Genomic DNA, 21788 nt, shown 5'->3' with positions numbered 1-21788 from the left:
AGATAATAAACCCAGAGATAATATATCCCTAACAGAGGGAAACCTCTGTAACCTCCATACTAGTTTTACACAATATTTTGTCAAAATATTTTGTCACAATATCTGACAAAAATAAAAATTACTAGACATGGAAAGAGTCAAAAAATGTGACCATTAATCAAAAGAAAAATAAAAGTTGATCAAAAGATGATACAGATATCATCCAGGTATTAGCAGACAATATAATAGTTATAGCAGAATAACTACTTAAAGAAATTATAAAAAACATGGACAAAGTAGATGAAAAATAAAGAATTTACAAAGAAATTTGAAATTATCCAAAAAAATGGACTAGATATTCCAGAATCAAAATATATAAAAATTAGTATTGGGTGTGTTTAACATCAGAATGAATGCAGAAGAAGATAGATTAACTAAATTGGAATACAGTTCAAAAGAAAATATATAAAATGAAGTACAAAGACAAATCAGATTGCAACAGACACATAAAAGGCACGTGAGACACCATAAAAGGAAATCTGCTAATATATGTAAGTGGAGTTCCAGGAGAAAAGAGAAAGAGTAGTCCAGAAGCAGTATTTAAAGATATAATGGCTAAGGATTTTCTAAAACTGATAAAAGACATCAAACCTCAGAATTAAGCTCAGTGAATTTCAAACTGGATAAAAACAAATAAAGTCATATCTGCGTATCATTGTCAACTTGTATAACACCAAAGACAAAAATTAAAATGCAAAGTAGCCAAAGAAAAAGATATACTTCAATTAAAATTGCTGACTTCTCAACAAAAACTATGAAAGCTAGAAAACAACAGAATGACGTATTTAAAGTGTGGTAAAAAATTACTGCCAAACTAAATCCTATGCTAGCAAAAATCTCTCTCAAAACTAAATGTTTTTAAAAAGTCTTCAGAAAAAGAAAATCTAAAAGAGTTTATTGCCATCAAATCTGTACTACCAAAAATACTAAAGGATATTCTTCAGGCTGAAATCATCAGCATGGAAGAATTAAACTGCAGGAAGAAGTAAACAACATTAAAAAGAAATAAACAACATTAAAAAGAATAAATATATAGTTAATTATAAAGGAATATGACAATTTAAATCAAAATTATAAAAACATAATGTGCAGTTTATAACAGACATTGGGTTAAAATATATGACAATAAAAAGACCAAAAGTGGATGTGGGGGAGGGGTGTTAAAGATTTAAGTAGGACAAAATTCTTGCACTGTTCTAGAAATGATAAAAATATTACTTTAAGATAGATTGCATTAAAAGGGTATATTTGATAGTATCTAGGGTAACCATTAAAAGAATAAAAATGTATAACTAAAACTATTATAATTGAGAAAACAGAATAACAATTAAAAAAACTGTTTAATCCAAAAGGAAACAGCGAAGAAAAAAATAAGAGATGAGACCAAAAGGGAGGAAAAAATAGCAATGTGGTAGACTTATACCCAGTAATTACATTAAATGTAAATGGATAAAACAACTGAATAAAAAGGCAGAGATTAACAGACTGAACAAAAAAAACAATAAAATCCAATCCTATTCTTATAAGAAACACTTCAAATAATTAAATCTGTTTAAATATATTTAGTAAAAAACACATGAAGGTTAAAATTAAAAGGATGAAAGAAATGTCATGCAGACACTAACACAAAGAAAGTTAGTGTAGCAATATTAATACTGATACCAAATAAATAAGACTTTATAGCTAAAAAAGTATTATTAAAGACAAATGAGGTCATTAGAAAATAAGATATTCCTGTAGCAAATGAAATAGCTTTAGATGTATCAAAGAAAGTTGACAGAGGTGAAAAGAAATAGATCTGTAACCACTGCTGGAGATTTTTAACATGGCTTTCTTTTTAGCTGATAGAACAAGCAGATTAAAAAAATAATGCTATATAAATTTAGAAAATACTAGTAACACAGTTAACCAACCTAACTTAAATGACATGTGTAGAAGAGCATATCCAACAAGAGCAGAATACACATTTCTCTTAAAACATTCATCAATGTAAGTCATTTGCTGAGCCATTTAAAATTTCAAAGAACTGAAATGATACAGAATATAATTCTATCTGGTTGAAGAACACTCTAGAAATCAAAGCCAAAAAAATAACAGAATAGTCCCACTTAGAAATTAAGCAACACACTCCTTTAACTGTGAGTTAAACAAAACAAAAAATCACAAAAGAAATTTGAAAATAGTTTTAATTGAATAACAATTAAAATAGGTCACTGTCAGAACTTGCAAGATGCAACTGTGCTCTCTAAAGCTGTGCTTAGAGAGAAATTTACAGCTCTCCAGGCAAATGTTAGAAAAAAAGCAATGCTTAAAATCAATAATATAAAATTCTCTCTGAAAAAGCTTTAAAAAGAACAGAGAAACAAACCCAGAGACTATAAGAAAAAAATTATACAACTAAGAGTAGAAATCAATAAAATAGAAACAGACATACAACAGGAGAAAACAACAACCAGAGATTCTTTGAAAAAGTAAATAAAATCAATAAACTCTTAGCAAGATAAAAGGAGAAAATACAAACAAATAAACAATATCAAGAATGAAAAAGGAAACAGTACTACAGATATTACACGTCTGAAGAAGAAAAGTAAAAAGGAATTATGAAAAACTTTATGCAACTTTTGAAAACCTTGATAAAATGGACACATTTCTTGAAAAACACACTTTACCAAAACTGACATAGGAAAAAATAGAACATGTGAATGGTCCAATTTCTATTAAGAAGATCAAATCTAGAATTTAAAGCCTTCCCACATGTCTCCTGTCCTTACCCAAACCAAGCTCCACTCCCCTGCAGCCAAAAAAAAAAAAAGACTGCAGGCCCAGACAGCGTCACTGAAATTCTAACAAAGATTTAAAATAGAACGAATACCAATTTTATACAAACCCTTCTAGAGAATAAAATTTTCCTGCACAGACTTAATACCAAAACCCAAAAGACATTATAAGAAGGAAATATTAAAGGTAAATATGTCTTGTTAACATGGAAAAAAATCCACTAGCAAATCTAATACAGCAATATATGAAAAGGTTAATACAAATTCCAGGGAGAAGCATCTGATTGTCAGACTGAGAAGGCTAGGAATCTTGAGTAAAAATCTCACTAAAATATTCTAACATAGGGAAGGAGTATTTTCCATAAGGAAAAATAAGATATTCTTTTTTTAAAAAAATTTTTATTTATTTATTATTTATTTTCTGGCTGCATTGGGTCTTTTGTTGCTGTGTGGGGCCCTCTCTACTTGCGGTGAGCGGGGGGTACTCTTCATTGCAGTGCATGGGCTTCTCATTGCAGTGGCTTCTCTTGTTGCGGAGCTCGGGCTCTAGGCGCGCGGCCTTCAGTAGTTGTGACTCACGGGCTATAGAGCACGGGCTCAGTAGTTGTGGCGCACGGGCTTAGTTGCTCCGTGGCATGTGGGATCTTCCCGGACCAGGGCTTGAACCCATGTCCCCTGTATTGGCAGGTGGATTCTTAACCACTGCGCCACCAGAGAAGCCCAGATATTCTTGATAGCATAAGGAATAAGGGATGCAGGGCTGCAAAATTAAAAGTAAAAAAGAATGGAAGGTTACAGCTAGACATTCTACACACTCCAACCCATTCACTTGCTGTAGGAATACAAGCAGTACACTCTTTATAAGCGAGATGAGCGATTATGGAGAGGATTGCCAACAGCAAATCCTCCAACCAACTAACAGGAACAAACACATCTCCAATTTCTAATACCAGCTTCTCAAAAAGAAGAAGTAAGATATGACCTGTGAAAAATCCTACCAGTCTCCTTTCTACCCATGTCAGCGTTTCATAATTTTGTTGCCTGAGACAAATTTTTCCACCAGAAGATTACTGCTTCAGCTCTAATCCAACCGAGGAGACTAGTACGTAGCTCAGAAAAACAGATAACCGTAAGCTAATTATACTTCCTCTGTGGTCTGTAAAATTTACAGTTTATAGCTAACATCTAAATTCCAGAAGAAAATTTTTCTTTCCTGGACCAAACAAACAAACAAACCTTATTAAAAGGCCACAAAGTCACATTTGAATTTTTTAAAATTATGCTCCCCAAAATAAATGGAAATAGAATAAGGAATTAAGTTAAGAGGAAAGCTGTCAATTAAGCACTCTTTAAATGTTACAAGTTCTGTCCGGTTCTGACTTCTGTCACTGAGGTTCACTGCTCAAGGGGTTTCTGAACAAGGTTCAATACTTTTCCAGGTGTTTTCTGCTAAATTTCAACTCTGAGAGGAAGACTGGCAGGTTCAAGTCCTAAAAAGAAAAGATCCTGTGAACTGATAGCAATTTCACATTACTAAAGGTTAAGACAAAACAAACATGAAAGATGAAAGGCATTCCTGTAGGGTGGCAGGCTTAAAAAGTGATGATTTCGGGCTTCCCTGGTGGCGCAGTGGTTGAGAGTCCGCCTGCTGATGCAGGGGACACGGGTTCGTGCCCTGGTTCGGGAATATCCCACATGCCGCAGAGCGGCTGGGCCCGTGAGCCATGGCCACTGAGCCTGCGTGTCCAGAGCCTGTGGTCCGCAACTGGAGAGGCCACAACAGTGAGAGGCCCGCGTACCGCCCAAAAAAAAAAAAAAAAGTGATGATTTCTAAGTTTTTAAAAGAAAGACTACTACATGTATACTCAATGTGCTGGCAATCAACAAATAAGGAAGGGATGTTTGGGGAAAGTCAAATAAAAGCATGAAGGGAACATGGGAAAATAAGCAGGTGTACCTTGGTACCAAAGCCAACAGATTAAATCATTAATTTAGGTCAGCATCACCTTGTGTCTAGATTAATACTGTATTTCCCAGTTAATTTCACTCCAGTCAAGCACATGGCCCAAATCCATCTGAAAATCTAAATCTTCCTCAACCATTTTCACTACATCAATCCTCTGCTGAAAACCCAGTTACAGTTCCCTATTATCTATCAACCAAGCCTACACTAAACTCTGGCTGTTCAAGACCTCCATGATTTGACCTAATCTATTCAACATTACTTCTAGAGATGAGAAGAGTGGGTTAAATATGGCTACAAATTCTTTGCAGCTCCTACCTCCATTCCCTGAATATGGAGTATCCCTTTGATTTGCAAAGACTAACAGAATGTGGCAGAAGTGACACTGTGCAACTTCTCATGCTTGGCCTCAAGAGGACTTGCAGTTTCTGCTCTTTCCCTCTTGGAACACTACAGCGTAAGAAACCTGGGCTATCCTGCTAGAGTAGCCAGATAGAAGGGAACCAGCTGATGGCCCCAGCTAACCACTGAACATGTGTTAGGTCATCTGGACTGACCAACCACGATGGAGCCATCAGACGGCTGCAGCCACATGAGTGACCCCATACATAATTAGGAAAACAGCCCAGCTAAGGCCAACTGAAATTGAATAATCAGGAGCAAATAAATGTTTATTGGTTTAAGCCACTATGTTTTTATTTTATATATACGCATATATATAAAACATTTTATGTTATATATAAAACCCCAATTTCTTAAAAAAATTCAGTAAGAAAACAAATAACTTAATTTTTAAAATAAGCAACAAATTTGAATAGATACTTCACGGAAGAAGATATATGAATAGCAAATAAGCACATGAAAAAAATTGTTCATCATCGTTAATCATCACGTAAATGCAAACTGAAACTATGAGATAATACTACATATCTATTAAAACATAAAGTAAAAATAGCTGACAACAGCATGTGCTAGCAAAGATGAGAGCTATAACTCTCAAGCACTGTGAGCGGGAATGCAAAATGGTACAGGTACTCTGGAAAACATTTTGCACAGCTTCTTACGTAAAGTTAAAATGCACTTTACATGTGACCCAGCCATTCCACTCCTAGGTATTTACCCAAGAGAAATAAAAACTCACTTACACACAAAAACTTATAGGGCAAATGTCTGTAACAGCTTTGTTCATAATTGCCAAAAAAATGGAAACACTAATAACATCTTTCAACTGGTGAATGCATTTAAAAACAAACAAGACTGATACATGCATACTATGGAATACTGCTCATTATTAAAAAAATTTTTTTTAATAAAATGAACTACCAATACACAAAGTAGCACTGATGAATCACAAGTATATTATGCTAAATGAAAAAAGCCAGACTCAAAAGGCTACCTACTGCATGATTCTATTTATATAACATTCTGGAACAGGAAACACACATAGGACAGAAAACAAATCAGTGGATGCCAGGGACAGAAGGTTAGAAGAGAATTTAACTACAAAAGGGCACAACAGAATTCTGGGGGGAGAAAGAATTCTTCTATAATTTGATGGTGGTACTGGTTACATGACTATAAGGATTTGCCAAAGTTCATAGACATGTATGCTAAAACAAGTGTATTTTACCATACAGAAATTATTCATCAATAAGGCAGAATTAAATATACATACAGATACACATGTACACACAAAGATACACGCAGCAATCTCCCATACATCGTATTAAAACGTTTGTATCCCTCAGAGTAATGATTTTCAAATTATTTTCCTAAATTTGTAGTAGTATCAACAAAATTAGCAAACACTGGCTAGAAGGTTGGGTAAATGCTTTTTAAAATTATTGTCCTGAATCTTAAAAATTGTAGTTTCAGGCTTCTGGGTTACTTTCTAATTCTAATCCACACACCATATCTCAAAGAAATGACCTAGTTTACAGACATCTGAATTAATCCTTTATAGTCTACCTTCTGAATATACTTTCTTATAAGAAAAAGACACAGAAAAAAGACACAGAAAAGTATGAAATATTACAATAAGGGGAAAAAAGAACACCAATGCCACTAGTGCCTCCACTGCTCTTCCTTTTATGCCAGGGGCTCTAAAATAATAATCTCTTTGAATAAAACACAAATGGCCCTACCAATAAAGTTGGTGGAAAGGCCTGAAGAGGTTTTCTTCTCTAATTATTTACATATTTTCCTGAAATTATACGTGTGTGTGTGCATGTCTGTGTGTGTGTGTGTGTGTGTGTGTGCGTGTCTGTGTGTGTATGGGCTCATTTTCTCCATCTGTACTTTCAGATTGTATTTATGATGTTATAGAATGACATATTAAATGTCTCAGCTCTTAGAAGTTGTCTCTACATTTGTAGTAGTTGAGAATTTAATTTTTTGCCAACATGAAAGACTATAAAGAAAGTGACTTCAGAGAACCAAAGATTATTTTGCAGAAGGAACAACTCATATTAAAGGCAAGCTTTCCTTCATGCAATAGAAGCAAATACTTGGAAGTCAGACAAGCCAAGTGAACTATCAATATTTAAGTTGAAATTAGGAAAAAAGTGAGCAATTTTTTATTAGCCTAAATTGTTAAGAGGCAATACGTTTTCAAGTAGTAAAACTCTCATAACGTAGAACAAGATCTTACTACAAAGCATACTCCAAAATCAACTACTCTTGCTGATCTCCTACGTGAGATGTTTAGTTGAGATTTCTGAATCATTTACTTCTCTCTGGTTTCTATTCAGAGAGGCAAAACCGTTCATCAGACCCCTGGCTTTCCACGCATACTGCCAGGATTCAAAGTAAGCTCCATCATTTGTGAGAAGTGTGACCTAGGGAAAAATTAAATCACTTAATATCCCATTGATTCCTCATCTGTAAAATGGTTATGAAAACAGAACCAGCATCCCATAAAGAAGCTGTGGAATTCAATGAGATAATCCATGCAAAGTCCTTGGCACAGTACCTGGCACATAACAAACTCTCAACAAATGATAGCTATGATTACTAACCTCCAAATTATCAATCTTTGGTTCCCATAACAAACGATTAAGACTCTACTGAAAGACCACTCTCTCCATGATCCTTCCTCCCTGGCTCTCCCCAAAAATAAAATAAAATGATACACAAATTCAAGAATTTAGCTGTCCACTTTCTAATTCTTGCATACTTTGTATTTTGCTGAATGGTACTACTACTCCTACAAATGACAGGGCTGATGTTTCATTCATTGAAACAGTAAAACTCTTAATACCTAGCACAGCCTTCCACAGAACATAAAGAGATCAAAATGATATCATGGTGAAAAAACGTTATGGAACTAAACAAAAGGAAAGAACTGAGTTCTAAATAAAGAGTTGAAAGGCAGTGAGGGAAGGGAGGCTCCAAGGGTGTATGACACTGCCAACTACATTCTTTCGTCACAGAAGGCTCCTCGGCCTCCACAAAATAGCTCTCTCCCCTTCTCCTTCTCCAACTACTCTGAAAATTCTATGCACAACAGAACGTTTCCACTTTCGACTCCTCAATGTATGTTTTTCTCAAAAAGAAATGAATTTGTGCTCTTTTTTTCTACACTAATTTCCTTTAGAGTCAATTACCACCTCTAGACGACTCTCACCTCTTCATCTTCTCAAATCTCCGACCTCTGTTTTGAGAGACAGCAAGCACTAAGTATACAGTCACCTTCATATTTAAGTATGAGGAATTAGAAGATACTAGATAATTTCTAAATTCAATAACTTTGAAAACAAATAGTACTATCTATTTAACACTATGTTCACTTGCTTCCTGAAAATAAAAGTCTTTGTTTTTCCCAATAGTTGATGACTTCTAACGCATACATGTCACTTTTTTTTTTTTTTTTTTTTTTTTTTTGCTGCACCACAGCTTGTGGGATCTTAGTTCCCTGACCAGGGATTGAACCCAGGCCCCCGGCAGTGAAAGCGCAGGGTCCTAACCACTGGACTGCCGGGGAATTCCCCATGTCACATTTTTTAATAGACTGGAAGTAGCAATTATGATAATTCTCTAGATTCCAGACACAGTTGTTTTATTTAAGAATGAACGTTTTCATTTAATAAGTTATAGTTAGACTAACTCAGCCTCTCAATTATTATGTGTTTGTTATAGTCCATGATGAAAATTTTAATATGTACTACTTTAAATCATACAAAGTTTACATTTATCAAAATTATCAAGATGCTGAAGATAATTTTAAACAAAATATAAGTAAATTAAACGGCATAGTTTTTCTATATTAAAATTCATAGGCAAAATAAGATTTGCCATTATAGAGTAACTCTCTATGTTAAATACATAGAGATATCACTAGCACAAAAAGTACCTTACTAAGATATTTAAATTTTTGCAAAAATAGCAGTTTACAGAAATCATTAAGTATTTTTTAATAGCTGACTGAAGCCTTGCACCTAAAAACAAAGTACAATATTTCACCATTCTTCCCTCAGTTTTTTAGAACCTACCGGAGAGATTCAGCCATTCGTCTCAAGTCTTCATTTTGCTGTTTTAAGCGTTCAAGCTTTGCCAAAATCTTGGACAGTTCTCGGCTAGAGTGATCAGGGTGGTCATTATCTCGTACCAAGTGACCACCTATATAAAATAGCAAGGTCCCCCAGGCAAAAAGAATGAGCATAATCCAACGCCAGGAACCAGTCCATGGCCGCATTTTCAGAGTTTCAGTTCACTCTCCTGGGTTCCTGGAACTCAAGGAATTGAAAACATCGTCACTCTATTTCTAGCGAGTGCAAAGGTAGTAGCCTTCTGTTCTTTCAACACATGATGCTTCAGACAAATTAGTCTCTCTGGTAGTCCTGTGATGACTCTTTCCAAGAGATCCTCCTGGTGGTATGAGTAGGAAGCTTTACTGTCCTGTGCTTCATGGACTCTACATGCTGTGGAAAGAATAAAAAATGTATTTAAATTAGTTAGGATATGTAAAATGGCATATGCTGAGATTCATGGAGTTAAAAGAACCATATTGGTGTTGACTAGCCAACTGGCTGGCAAATAATGTAATTGCCTAAAGTAAGTAAAAAGCAAAAGCTTTTAGGTCTGCATATTAAATCAAGGCTGTACCAGATACATTAACTAGCTCTAAGCCTGAAAGTCCTCCAAATGCCATCATCACTTTTCCTTCTAACAACACTGTGCAACAGCACATATACGGAGATTAAAAGATTGTTATCTTTGAAAAACCACTCAAAACCAAACAAAATGTACTCAACTACATATTCTGGGCTAATGTTTCCATTATCTCAAACTGAAACATGTTCTCTGCATGAGTGAATTCATTCTTACAAAATCTCAACTCCACCCCACACCATCTCACTGCTCAGCTGCCATTACACCACTTAACGCTGCAGGTGACAGGCATATTGTCACTTTTAGGAAAAGTTCTAAAAGTGGCATGTATCAAGCAAAGGTTATCACAGCCACCAAGCAGCTGGCAACCACTCCAAACATCACAAGCAAAGGTTCATATGTATTATGGTAGATTATTCCTTTCTCAAATTTATTTAAAAATACCAACAATTGCAATAGAAGTCTAATACCAGTTAAATCTCAGTTATGGAGCATCTTAAACTACAAAATGCTTTCTCAGGCTTGGTTATTGGTTTCATTTGTCACTTCTCCGTCATTAGGCTTAGAACTTCCTTTGAAAACAAAACAATTTTCTTGCCAAGGAGATAATTTGTAGGCAAAGATATAACTTTAATACCATTTGATAAGAAAAGTCTTTTCTCCAGGCACAGAGTTCCTTATAAAAGAGAAGAAAAGAAATAGTTTCTATATACAAAACTGAATGTGATGGGTACTTAACCACTAATAAAACAGTTATGAAAGACTAGATAGAAAAGTTGGAGAAGAGGTTTCAAAAATTAGAGCACAGGACTACTATTATCCTCCTTTTGAACCTCAAATCTCAAATGCTTTTAAATGGCCAAGTATTCAAAGAAAAGAAAATCTCTTCAAAGGAGTGTCCCAGAAACATTCTACTTCCTTCCCATTTATTCCTACACTATTTTCCTCATTGTTTCTGGTTTACACTGACTAAACAAAGGATGAAAAAAATTGTACTCACTGAGAATGTCAGAAAGCCAAATAAAGTAATAATCCAAAGAAAACTTGGTGTTTTGTCTTTTGTTTTAATATCTATTCTTAAGTCTAATGAGAACATTCTTTTTATTGACTCCACTGTTCATTCTGTCTCTTTCTCAAAATCCTTTCTCAAAACCCTATTCCTCTAATTTCAGGTAACCCCACTATTCACTAAACATAAGAATAATTAAAGTCTATTCAACATCTCAGGTATTCAACATCTCACAAGATCCAGTCATGTGAGGTCTACTTTTTATATTATATAGAAAAAATGCAGACATTCAGGGATTCTTGGTTAAAAAACAAATTAAAAAATCCACTCTGATGGTCTAAGGGATGGATTTAATTCAGTAAGTCAACAAAAGAAGTATTAACATTTGAGTTAATAATACTGTTTGTGACAACACATGCAACCCTGTAAAATGCTGTCATACCATATGCTGAACCTATAATGTATCCTAGTCAATTCTAAGCTACACCAGTAAGATATTAGAAATGTTTAATCTTTCCCTTCATAGAAAAAGTTAACTTAGACAAGTGTGAAAAAAAAGACAAGTGTGATAAACAAAAGTACAGAGTTTTCTAAACAAGAATCATTTCAATAACAAATAAGAAAAAGTTGTTCTGTAACATTTTACTTAGAATTATAACAAAAAAATTATCATTAATATTCAAAGCTAGCAAAAGTATAATATAATTTGAACAGAAACAAGTTTAGAGAAACATAAATTTTGTTATACCAAGTGCTTTGGGATTTTATAAACCACCATCAAAAGTATCCAAGATATTAAATTACTATTTTTTGCAGCAATATTGATAATGCATGAGTTATAAAGCAAGAAATTATTGTAGGAGCAAAACATGGTCATTTTCTTAATTAATAGCATCATTTTAACTCTGTTTTTAGAGAGATATTTCCCCAAATTTTGTTGTTCTTAAAACAGTATTTTTAAAGGGATCAACGAAAATAAGCCAAGCTGAAAACCAAGTAGTTTTCTATGTAATTTTCCTTAGCATGGTTTAAAAGAGCAGGTATAGAATTTCTTCCTTATCCATAATGAATGCCTGCTTACTTACCTATCATGTTTACTGTTTATTTTTGAACCATGCCTGCTAAAATGTAAACTTCATGATTTTTGTTCACTGACGTATCCAAAGTACTTAGAGCAGTATTTACAACTTAGTAATAAATATTTTTTAATAAATAAGTGAATGAGTTGAGTGAAGGATGTCATAATGGCATATGACATATGACACCGAATCTGAGAACTTATCAGCTTCAACTGCATTTTATGCCCCACTTAAGAAAGCAAATACAAATGTAGAATGTAAGACAGTGCTATTATAAGGAAAATAAAATCATTCAAAACTTTAGGATTTATTATTAACATATATTTTACAAGACAGCCTCAAATTATTAAAATAAACTGGTCTAAAAGGCCAATAAGTCAGCAATCTTATGGTTACCCTTCAGCCATGAGAAAATAATTCTCTATGTCGTATTTTCCTCATCTAGAAGATTCACTTTGCAAAAACAATTGGATAACTGAAGGAAGTACATACAGCCTTTGATATGAAAGCCACTCCATCTATTTGTGAATGAATTTATTAGTGAAAGTACTTCAAATTTATTAGTAAAAATATTTCAACATTAACTACATGAGCTAATTTCTGACTAAAATTTATATAGCAGTATTTGCTAAGATTTCTTCTGAGTGGGTTGTTTTCAAGTATTTACAAATTCATTCCTGTTTGAGATTCACATACTACCCTTCATCTGCAGAACAGTAAGTGGATTGAAATGTGTCAGGTTTCCTTCTGCAAATTTATTTAATTAGCAATACCACTTTTTTAAAGTAATAGGTATTTAAATGATTCATTTCTTTTGGTATTTACAGAGACTCTTTGGGTTATACTGTTTAATGTCTCTGAAACAAAAAAAAAATATGTAAAAAATATATGTAATTTTTCAAAGTAATTTCTTGAATCTGGAATCTAAAGCACATCATCAGTAGTAAGATCAGAAGCTTTAATGGAGTTATTATGAGGCTTACATGAATAAAGCACTTACAAGGCTTGGCACATAAGAGGTGCCCAAAAAAAGGAAATTCTATTTTAATGCTGACAAAATACGCAGATTAAAAATATGGGTGCTAGAATCGGCAAAGTCTGAACTAGAGTCTTGGTTCTGCTATATCATAGTTAGGTAACCTCACTGAGCTTCAATTTCCTTATCTGTAAAATGGATATATTACATACTACCTCTCCCACCAAATACTGGGAGAGGCTTAAATAAAATAATCTGTGGGAAGCACTTAGCACACCAGTGGCAAACTGTTATTATGTCATACATATTAATACTGTAACATTATTTTAAGACACAATTATAATATTTTATATAATTTATATACCATATGTTTTTATAAGCAGTTTCTAAAATGGCTGTCAATGATCCCTGTGTCCCATATTCGTGCTGTTATGTAATCTCCTCCTCCAAGTGTGGGCTGGACCTAGTGACTTACTTCTTATACACAATAGAATACAGGGAAAATGATAGGATTTCACTTCTGAGATAAGGTTACAAGAGATATAAGCTACCACACTGTGAGCTGCCCTATGAAGAGGCCCATGTGGAAAGGAACTGATTCCTGCCAACAACCATGTGAGTGAACTTGGAAATGGATCCTCCATCAGTCAAGCCTGGACCACGCCACTGTAGCTTGGTTCACATTTTAATTTCAGGTTTTTGAAAGACCCTGAGCCAGAAGATCCAGCTAAGCCATGGCCCAATTCCAGACCAACAGATAATAAATGTTTTTTAAGCCTCTTAGTCTTAGGGTAATTTGTTATGCAGCAATAGATAATGCACATGTCTAGTTTCCTACTAGGCTGAGTACCTGGTCTTCAATTCATGTATTATTCTGTCTGTCCCCAGCAAGCTGTACAAAGTCTGGGGTACAGCGTAGGCATCCAGGATGCAGGACAGAAATGAATCTTAATTACAGTTCCTTAATATCCTGCTAATATCTCTTACAAATACTATAAAAACTAAACTCAATTTATAGCAAATAAGAGATCTGGTAAAAGTATAATTATTAGTTTTATATTATACCAAAAGTCTGAAAGCATTTCTATTAATGTTTACTAAACAGACTTCCACTTCTAACCATGAAAGAATAACTGGTATTACATTTGTCCTCACATATAAACAACTAGAAAACTCATATATTCTTTGTTTTTTTTCTTGTTTCTTGTTTCTTTACAACCCTTTAAAAATGTAAAATCCATTCTTAGCTCAAGGGCTGTAGCCCAGATCTGCTCATGAGACCAGTCTAATGACTCCAGTCACAGAATAAAGGCTATGCTAACAAGATCCATAACAAAACTTAAAAACAAGCTACAAAAACAAGCTAAAGGTGATCCAAAAGTAAATTAATGCCTATCAAAATAAACTCAACATTCTTTAAAGAAAGACAATAAAATACAGATACTCAACAATATAAAGTTCACACTGTCCAGCAACTAATCAAAACTTACAAAGAACATGGAAAGAGATCATCCGGTGATGCAGGCATCCAAAAACCTGCTAAAGGCTAAGGGTGGACTAGAATACAGAGCAAACACTCCACTCCAAGCCCCAAACCAAGAATAAGGCAGCAGTAGTCCACCACCTCAGGAGTTTTAAGTCTCTGCAAAAACAAGACAGACAAAATTTCTGCCCTCAAGAGGTAATATTCTAGTGGATTCTAATCACAAAGGGAAGTCACTAAAACAAGCCCCAGAGAAGCCTCTTCTTGCAACAACTAACATTCTGAGTAATTCAGTAGAAACTGAATATAAACCATATCACCTAATTACTTTCTTAGAAATAGTGTAATCATTCCATTAGAAGCAACAACGACGACAACAAAATGCAGTACCATTTACAACACTATCAAACTGACTTTTCTTATACCTAACATATAAGAAAATGACCTTCTACTTCTTTTAGCATCTGACTATGCGAAAATGATATTTCCAAGAATCACATTCAAGTGGCTTCACTTTAATGCTAAGGCCAAAAGATGGAATCTGTGACAACGTGTTACAGAATCAAATGACTAAGAGCCTGGCCTGTTCTGCTGTGAACCATGTTCATTAGAAGATTGTCCTCTAAACTTAAAACTAATTCAGTACTTATTTAAGTAATATAAATATGTATACCCTATGCAAAGGGAAATATAGCATTATATGTCAAATATTTGCATAAACATGCCCTTTGATGAGAAACTCCACTAGCAGGAATTTATGCATTTTAACACGTGAACAAAACATATCACAAGGGTATTCATTACAATGCTGTTCGCAATAGTTCCAAACTGGAAAAAACATAATTGCCCATCAATAGAAACATGGTTGAAGAAATTATGAATTACTTTTCCAGAAATATGTATTTTTTAACTATGATGCCAACAAGTAGGAAAATGTGGCCCATAACTAAGAAGAAAATCAGTCAATTTAAAACAGACCCAGAAGACAGAGATGATGATAATAGCAGATAAGGACACTAAAACAATTACTATAAATATGTGTTAGGATTTAAATTTTTAAAAATGAATACATTGATTAAAAGAAATAAAAACTAACAAACATCTATAATTTTTTAAAAATCTAAAAATTAAAAAATTCTCTGGAAATGATTAAGAGCAAATTAGATACTGCAGAGGAAAAGTTAAGTGAATTTGAAGACAAACAGAAAATATCCTGATCACAAGAAAAAAATTACAACTATATATGGTGACATATGTTAACTAGATTTATTATAGTGATAATTTAACTATATATATATCAAATCATTGTGTTGTACACCTGAAACTAATATATGTCAACTTAGAAAAATTACCCAAAAAGAAAATTATCCAGGAAGAAAAAAATCTGAAGGAGGTTTAATAAAAAAGTAAATTTTTAAAGTAACCACTGTTTACAGCACTTCAGATATCACGGTGTTTGACAGCTTTCAGCACAGTCACAGCACATTACAGTAACTATCATCGTGAACTAAAAACTGTTCAGGAGCTAAAACTCTAATAAAAGTCACCCATCAACATTAGCAAGAAAACAACTTACATTAATCAGCTTTGGAAATGTACCGGCATTCCCCATTTTTGCATTCAGTTTGAAAAAGGACTTCTCAGAACAAAACCTGTCTCAAACCTGAAGTAATGTACATTGAAAGCTAGCTTAGTCACGGGCATATAAAGAATTTCCAATGTATTTTTAAATACAAATAAAACCATAATTTGGAGGAGAAGATTAGTCACGGCGGGGCGGGGGGGGGGGGAATACATAAGTGTTAAAAAGAGTTTCAGGGGGCTTCTTATTGGAAAAAAATACAAGCAAGTGGGCAATAGAACAACATCTTTAAAAGTGCTGAAATTAAAAAAAAAAAAAAACGGCAAAACTACACTTTGTTATCCATTGAAAATACCTTCAAAAACAAAAGCAGGGCTTCCCTGGTGGCACAGTGGTTGAGAGTCCGCCTGCCGATGCAGGGGACATGGGTTCGTGCCCCAGTCCGGGAAGATCCCACATGCCGCGGAGCGGCTGGGCCCGTGAGCCATGGCCGCTGAGCCTGCGCGTCCGGAACCTGTGCTCCACAACGGGGGAGGCCACAACAGTGAGAGGCCCGCGTACAGCAAAAAAAAAAAAAAAAAAAAAAAAAAAAAAGCAGGTTTCTGTAAGTTTTCATTTAACTTGGGTAAATACCTAGGATTGGGGATTGCTGGGTCATATGGAAAACATACACTTATAATAAGAAAAGGCCAAACGGTATTCCAAAGCAGCTGCATCATCCTGAATTGTTACCAGGAACAAATGAGTGTTCCTGTTGCTCTACAGTTTCTCCAGCATTTGGTATTTTCAATTTTTTTTAAAGTAATTCAGATAGTTGTGTAGTGGTTCAATCTGGTTTCCATTTGCATTCAATTTCTCTAATAACAAATGACATTAAGCATGTGATCATCTATTCATGTGCTTATCTGCCAACCATATAGCTTCTCTGGTGAAATGTCTATTCAGATGTTTTGTACATTTCTATATTACATTGTTTACTTTTGAGATTTAAGAGTTCTTTATATATTCTTGACACATGTCTATAATCAGATGTGTGACTTTTCAAATATTTTTTCCCACTCTGTCACTTGCCTTTGCATTCTCTTAACAGTGTCTTGCATGCAGCAAAAAAATTAATTTTTTGACAGAATATAAAAAAAATTATTATTTTTAAAAATAGATTTGGTTTTTTTTAATAGATTGTGGTTTGAGTATTATATCTAAAAATTCAATGTCAATCCAAGGTCACATATATTTTCTCCTACATTTGCCTTAAGAAGTTTTAGTTTTAGGTTTCAAGGTTAAAAATACACTTGCCCAGGATTCCCGCTCCTACCTAGGTATCACCTCAAGAAAAATGAAAGCTCATGTTCCCACAAAAACTGGTACGCAAATGTTTATAGCAGCTTTATATATAGACAAAAATTGGAGGAAAAATCAACATGGTCTTCAACAGGTGAATGAGAACATTCATTTATCAAAACAAATGATCATGTATCAAAAACAAAGGACTACTACTCAGCAAAAAAAAGGAACAAGCTATTGGCTCACTCAACAAAATAAGTGAATCTTATGAAGAGCCCAGAGATAAATCCATGCACATATGGTCACCTTATCTTTGAGAAAAGAGGCAAGAATACAAAATGGAGAAAAGAAAGCCTCTTCAATAAGTGGTGCTGGGACAGCTACATGTAAAAGAATGAAATTAGAACACTCCCTAACACCATAAACAAAAATAAACTCAAAATGAATTAAAGACCTAAATGTAAGGCCAGACACTATAAAACTCTTAGAGGAAAACATAAGCAGAACACTCTATGACATAAATGACAGCAAGATCCTTTTTGACCTACCTCCTAGAGTAATGGAAATGAAATCAAAAATTAACAAATGGGACCTAATGAAACTTAAAAGCTATTGCACAGCAAAGGAAACCATAAACAAGACAAAAAGACAACCCTCAGAATGGGAGAAAATATTTGCAAATGAAGCAACTGACAAAGGATTAATCTCCAAAATATACAAGCAGCTCATGCAGCTCAATATCAAAAACACAAACAACTCAATCCAAAAATGGGCAGAAGACCTAGATAGACATTTCTCCAAAGAAGATATACAGATTGCCAACAAACACATGAAAGGATGCTCAACATCACTAATCATTAGAAAAATGCAAATCAAAACTACAATGAGGTATCACCTCACACAGGTTAAAAAGGCCATCATCAAAAACTCCACAAACAATAAATGCTGGAGAGGGTGTAGAGAAAAGGGAACCCTCTTGCACTGTTGGTGGGAATGCAAACTGACAGAGCCACTATGGAGAATAGTATGGAGGTTCCTTAAAAACTAAAAATAGAACTACCATATGACCCAGCAATCCCACTACTGGGCATATACCCTGAGAAAACCATAATTCAAAAAGAGTCATGCACCACAATGTTCACTACAGCACTATTTACAATAGCCAGGACATGGAAGCAACCTAGGTGTCCGTCGACAGATGAATGGATAAAGAAGATGTGGCACATATATACAACGGAATATTACTCAGCCATAAAAAGAAATGAAATTGAGGTATTTGTAGTGAGGTGGATGGACCTAGAGACTGTCACACAGAGTGAAGTAAGTCAGAAAGGGAAAAACAACATATGCTAACACTTATATGTGGAATCTAAAAAAAAAAAATTTTTTTTTCTGAAGAACCTAGGGGAAGGACAGGAATAAAGATGCAGACATAGAGAATGGACATGAGGACACGGGGAGGGGGAAGGGTAAGCTGAGACAAAGTCAGAGAGTGGCACTGACATATATATACTACCAAATGTAAAACAGATAGCTAGTGGGAAGCAGTCGCATAGCACAGGGAGATCAGCTTGGTACTTTGTGACCACCCAGAGGGGTGGGATAGGGAGAGTGAGAGGGAGATGCAAGAGGGAAGGGATATGGGGATATATGTATACATATAGCTGATTCACTTTGTTATATAGCAGAAACACAACATTGTAAAGCAATTATACTCCAATGAAGATGTTAAAAAAAAAAAAGGGTGAATCTTAAATGCATTTTGCTAGGTGAAGAAAGCTAGAACCAAAAGATACATATTGTGTAATTCATTTACCTAACATTATGGCAAAAGGAAAACTACAGGGTGAAAAAATAGATCAGCAGTTGCCAAGGCCTGAAGCTGTAAGGAAGGGCTGATTATCCAAGGGGCTCCAGGGAAAATTTTTACACTGATGAAACAACTCTAAATGGTACTGAAGAAGGGCACATTATCTCTGTGGTATTCAACCCACAAACCCATAATTCCAGTCTAAAAATGAGAAAAAATACCAAAAAATCCCAAACTGAGGGTCATCCAACAAAATACCTGAGCCAAATATACTTTTCAAAACTATCAAGGTCATAAAAAACATGAAACAATGAAGAAACTGTCCCAGATTAGAGAAGACTAAGGAGACATGGTATCTAGGATTAGATCTTGGAAGAGAAAAGGGACACTGGAGAAACTGGTGAAACCCAAATACAGTCTGTAGTTTAGTAAATAATATCGCACCCTGTTAATTTATAACTTTTTTTTTTTTTTGCGGTACACGGACCTCTCACTGTTGTGGCCTCTCCCGTTGCGGAGCACAGGCTCCGGAGGCACAGGCTCAGCGGCCATGGCTCACGGGCCCAGCCACTCCGCAGCATGTGGGATCCTCCCGGACCGGGCATGAACCCGTGTCCCCTGCATCGGCAGGCGGACTCTCAACCACTGCGCCACCAGGGAAGCCCTAATTTATTACTTTTGACAAATGTACCAGGCTATGTAAGATGTTAACATTAGGAGAACCTGGGCAAAAAGTATATGAAAACTCTCTGTACTTTCTTTGCAAAGTTTCTGTAATTCTAAAATTATTCCAAAATAAAAAGCTTTTAAAAGATAAAGGCAAAATAAATACATTTTCAGAAAACAAATGCTGAAAAAAACTTGTTGCCAACAGATACATTCTACAAGACATATTTAAAGGGATGCTTTTCAGGCTTAAAGAAAATCATTGTGGATGGAAACTTGAATGTAAACAATGAACAAATTTATGAGCAGGTATAAGTAAAACTTTTTCTCATTTTTAATTTCTTTTAAAATAAATTTGATTCGAAAAACAAAATACATTTGATTCTTTAAAACTAAAATAACAAATACTATAGGGTTTGTAACAATGTCATAAGATGTATGACAGGCAGAAAAAAGGATATGGTTTTTAATTTTTAAAAAAATTTTAAAAATTGATTTCTTTATTTTTGGCTGCATTGGGTCTTCATTGCTGCACGCGTGCTTTCTCTAGCTGTAGCGTGCAGGCTTCTCATTGCAGTGGCTTCTCTTGTTGTGGAGTACGGGCTCTAGGTGCATGGGCTTCAGTAGTTGTGGCACACAGGCTCAGTAGTTGTGGCTCGCAGGCTCTAGAGCACAAACTCAGTAGTTGTGGCGCACAGGCCTAGTTACTCTGCGGCATGTGGGATCTCCCCAGACCAGGGATCGAACCCATGTCCCCTGCATTGGCAGGCAGATTCTTAACCACTGCACCACCAGGGAAGTCCCAAGAAAATGGTTTTAAAGTCCCTACGTTATACTTCAAGAAGTGTGAAAGTATTTGAAAGTTTGGTGAAATAGGTAAAAGCTTCACATCGTAAATTCTATCAATGAAATATAAAACAGATAAACAATAGAGGGAAAAAATCAATGAAACTAAAAACAAATTCCTTGGAAAGATCAATAAAATTGATAATATTCTAGATGAACTAATCAACGGGAAAAAAAGAAGACATAAGCTGCCAATATAAGGAATGAAAGAGGAAGCATCACTACAGATGCTACAAAAGGATAATAAGGAAATACAATGAACAACATTGGGTCAATAAATATGAAACCAGACCTGAAATGGATAAATTTCTTAAAATAAACTGCCAATGCTCAATCAAGAAGGAATAAATAACCTGAATAGCCACAGAGCCTTGTATCTATTAAAGATGATGAATGTGTATTAATAAACCTTCCCACAAAGAAAACTCTAGGCCCACCTGGCTTTATGTGTGAATTCCACCAAATATTTATAGAAGACACAACAGCCACTTTATTAATGAATCAAAAATTTGAAAAACTCCAAGTGTCTAACCAACAGCTAAATGGATAAATAAACGTAACACATTCATATAAATGGAATATTATTCAGTACGAAACAGGAACAAACTACTGATTTACACAACATGGGTGAATCTCTAAAACATGCCTGGCAAAAGATGTCAGGGACAAAAAAAGAATACACATTTATATGAAGCTCTAGAACAGAGAAACTAACATATAGTGACTAAAATCAGACCACTGATTGCCAGGGAACAAGCAGACAACTGATTAAAAAGGGGAATGACAGTTATAAGAAGGTATAGATTTAAGAAAAATCATCTAAGTGTACACTTAATATATGTACATTTTATTGATGTAAGTTATGCTTCAATAAAGTTGAAAAATCATAACAGAAAATTTAAACTATCTCCATTTTGTGAATATAATTGAAAATGTCAATAATTGAAGGATGCCAATTCATTAAATGGCTAAATTATGTGCTTGCATTTTGAGTTTCAATGAGACAGATTTTCTTCAGCAAAATCATCATTGTACATTCCTACTTTTAATGAAAAAATCAGAAGTAATTATTCTACACATATGATCAACTTCAATCCAAATGTTAATGTGAAAATTTTATCTTTTACACATTTCAAAGTGAGAATCAACTAAAATAACTAGTAAT

At 34.6% G+C, this 21788-nt stretch overlaps 1 protein-coding gene across 10 annotated transcripts in view; it reads right to left on the bottom strand.

Annotated features, from left to right (window-relative positions):
• FUT8 (fucosyltransferase 8) overlaps window positions 1–21788 on the bottom strand; it is a 324493-nt gene that overhangs the window by 147683 nt on the left and 155022 nt on the right. For all 10 annotated transcript variants that reach the window (XM_030855266.2, XM_060294921.1, XM_030855259.2 and 7 more), the window contains one exon: window positions 9270–9698. In XM_030855266.2, the coding sequence (XP_030711126.1) occupies window positions 9270–9472 (203 nt within the window). In that variant the 5' untranslated portion in view covers window positions 9473–9698. The remainder of the gene's footprint in view (window positions 1–9269; window positions 9699–21788) is intronic.

The sequence above is a fragment of the Globicephala melas genome, chromosome 2 (genome assembly GCF_963455315.2).
Source record: "Globicephala melas chromosome 2, mGloMel1.2, whole genome shotgun sequence".
Lineage (NCBI taxonomy): Eukaryota > Metazoa > Chordata > Mammalia > Artiodactyla > Delphinidae > Globicephala > Globicephala melas.
This window is presented reverse-complemented; position numbering and strand designations above follow the sequence as displayed.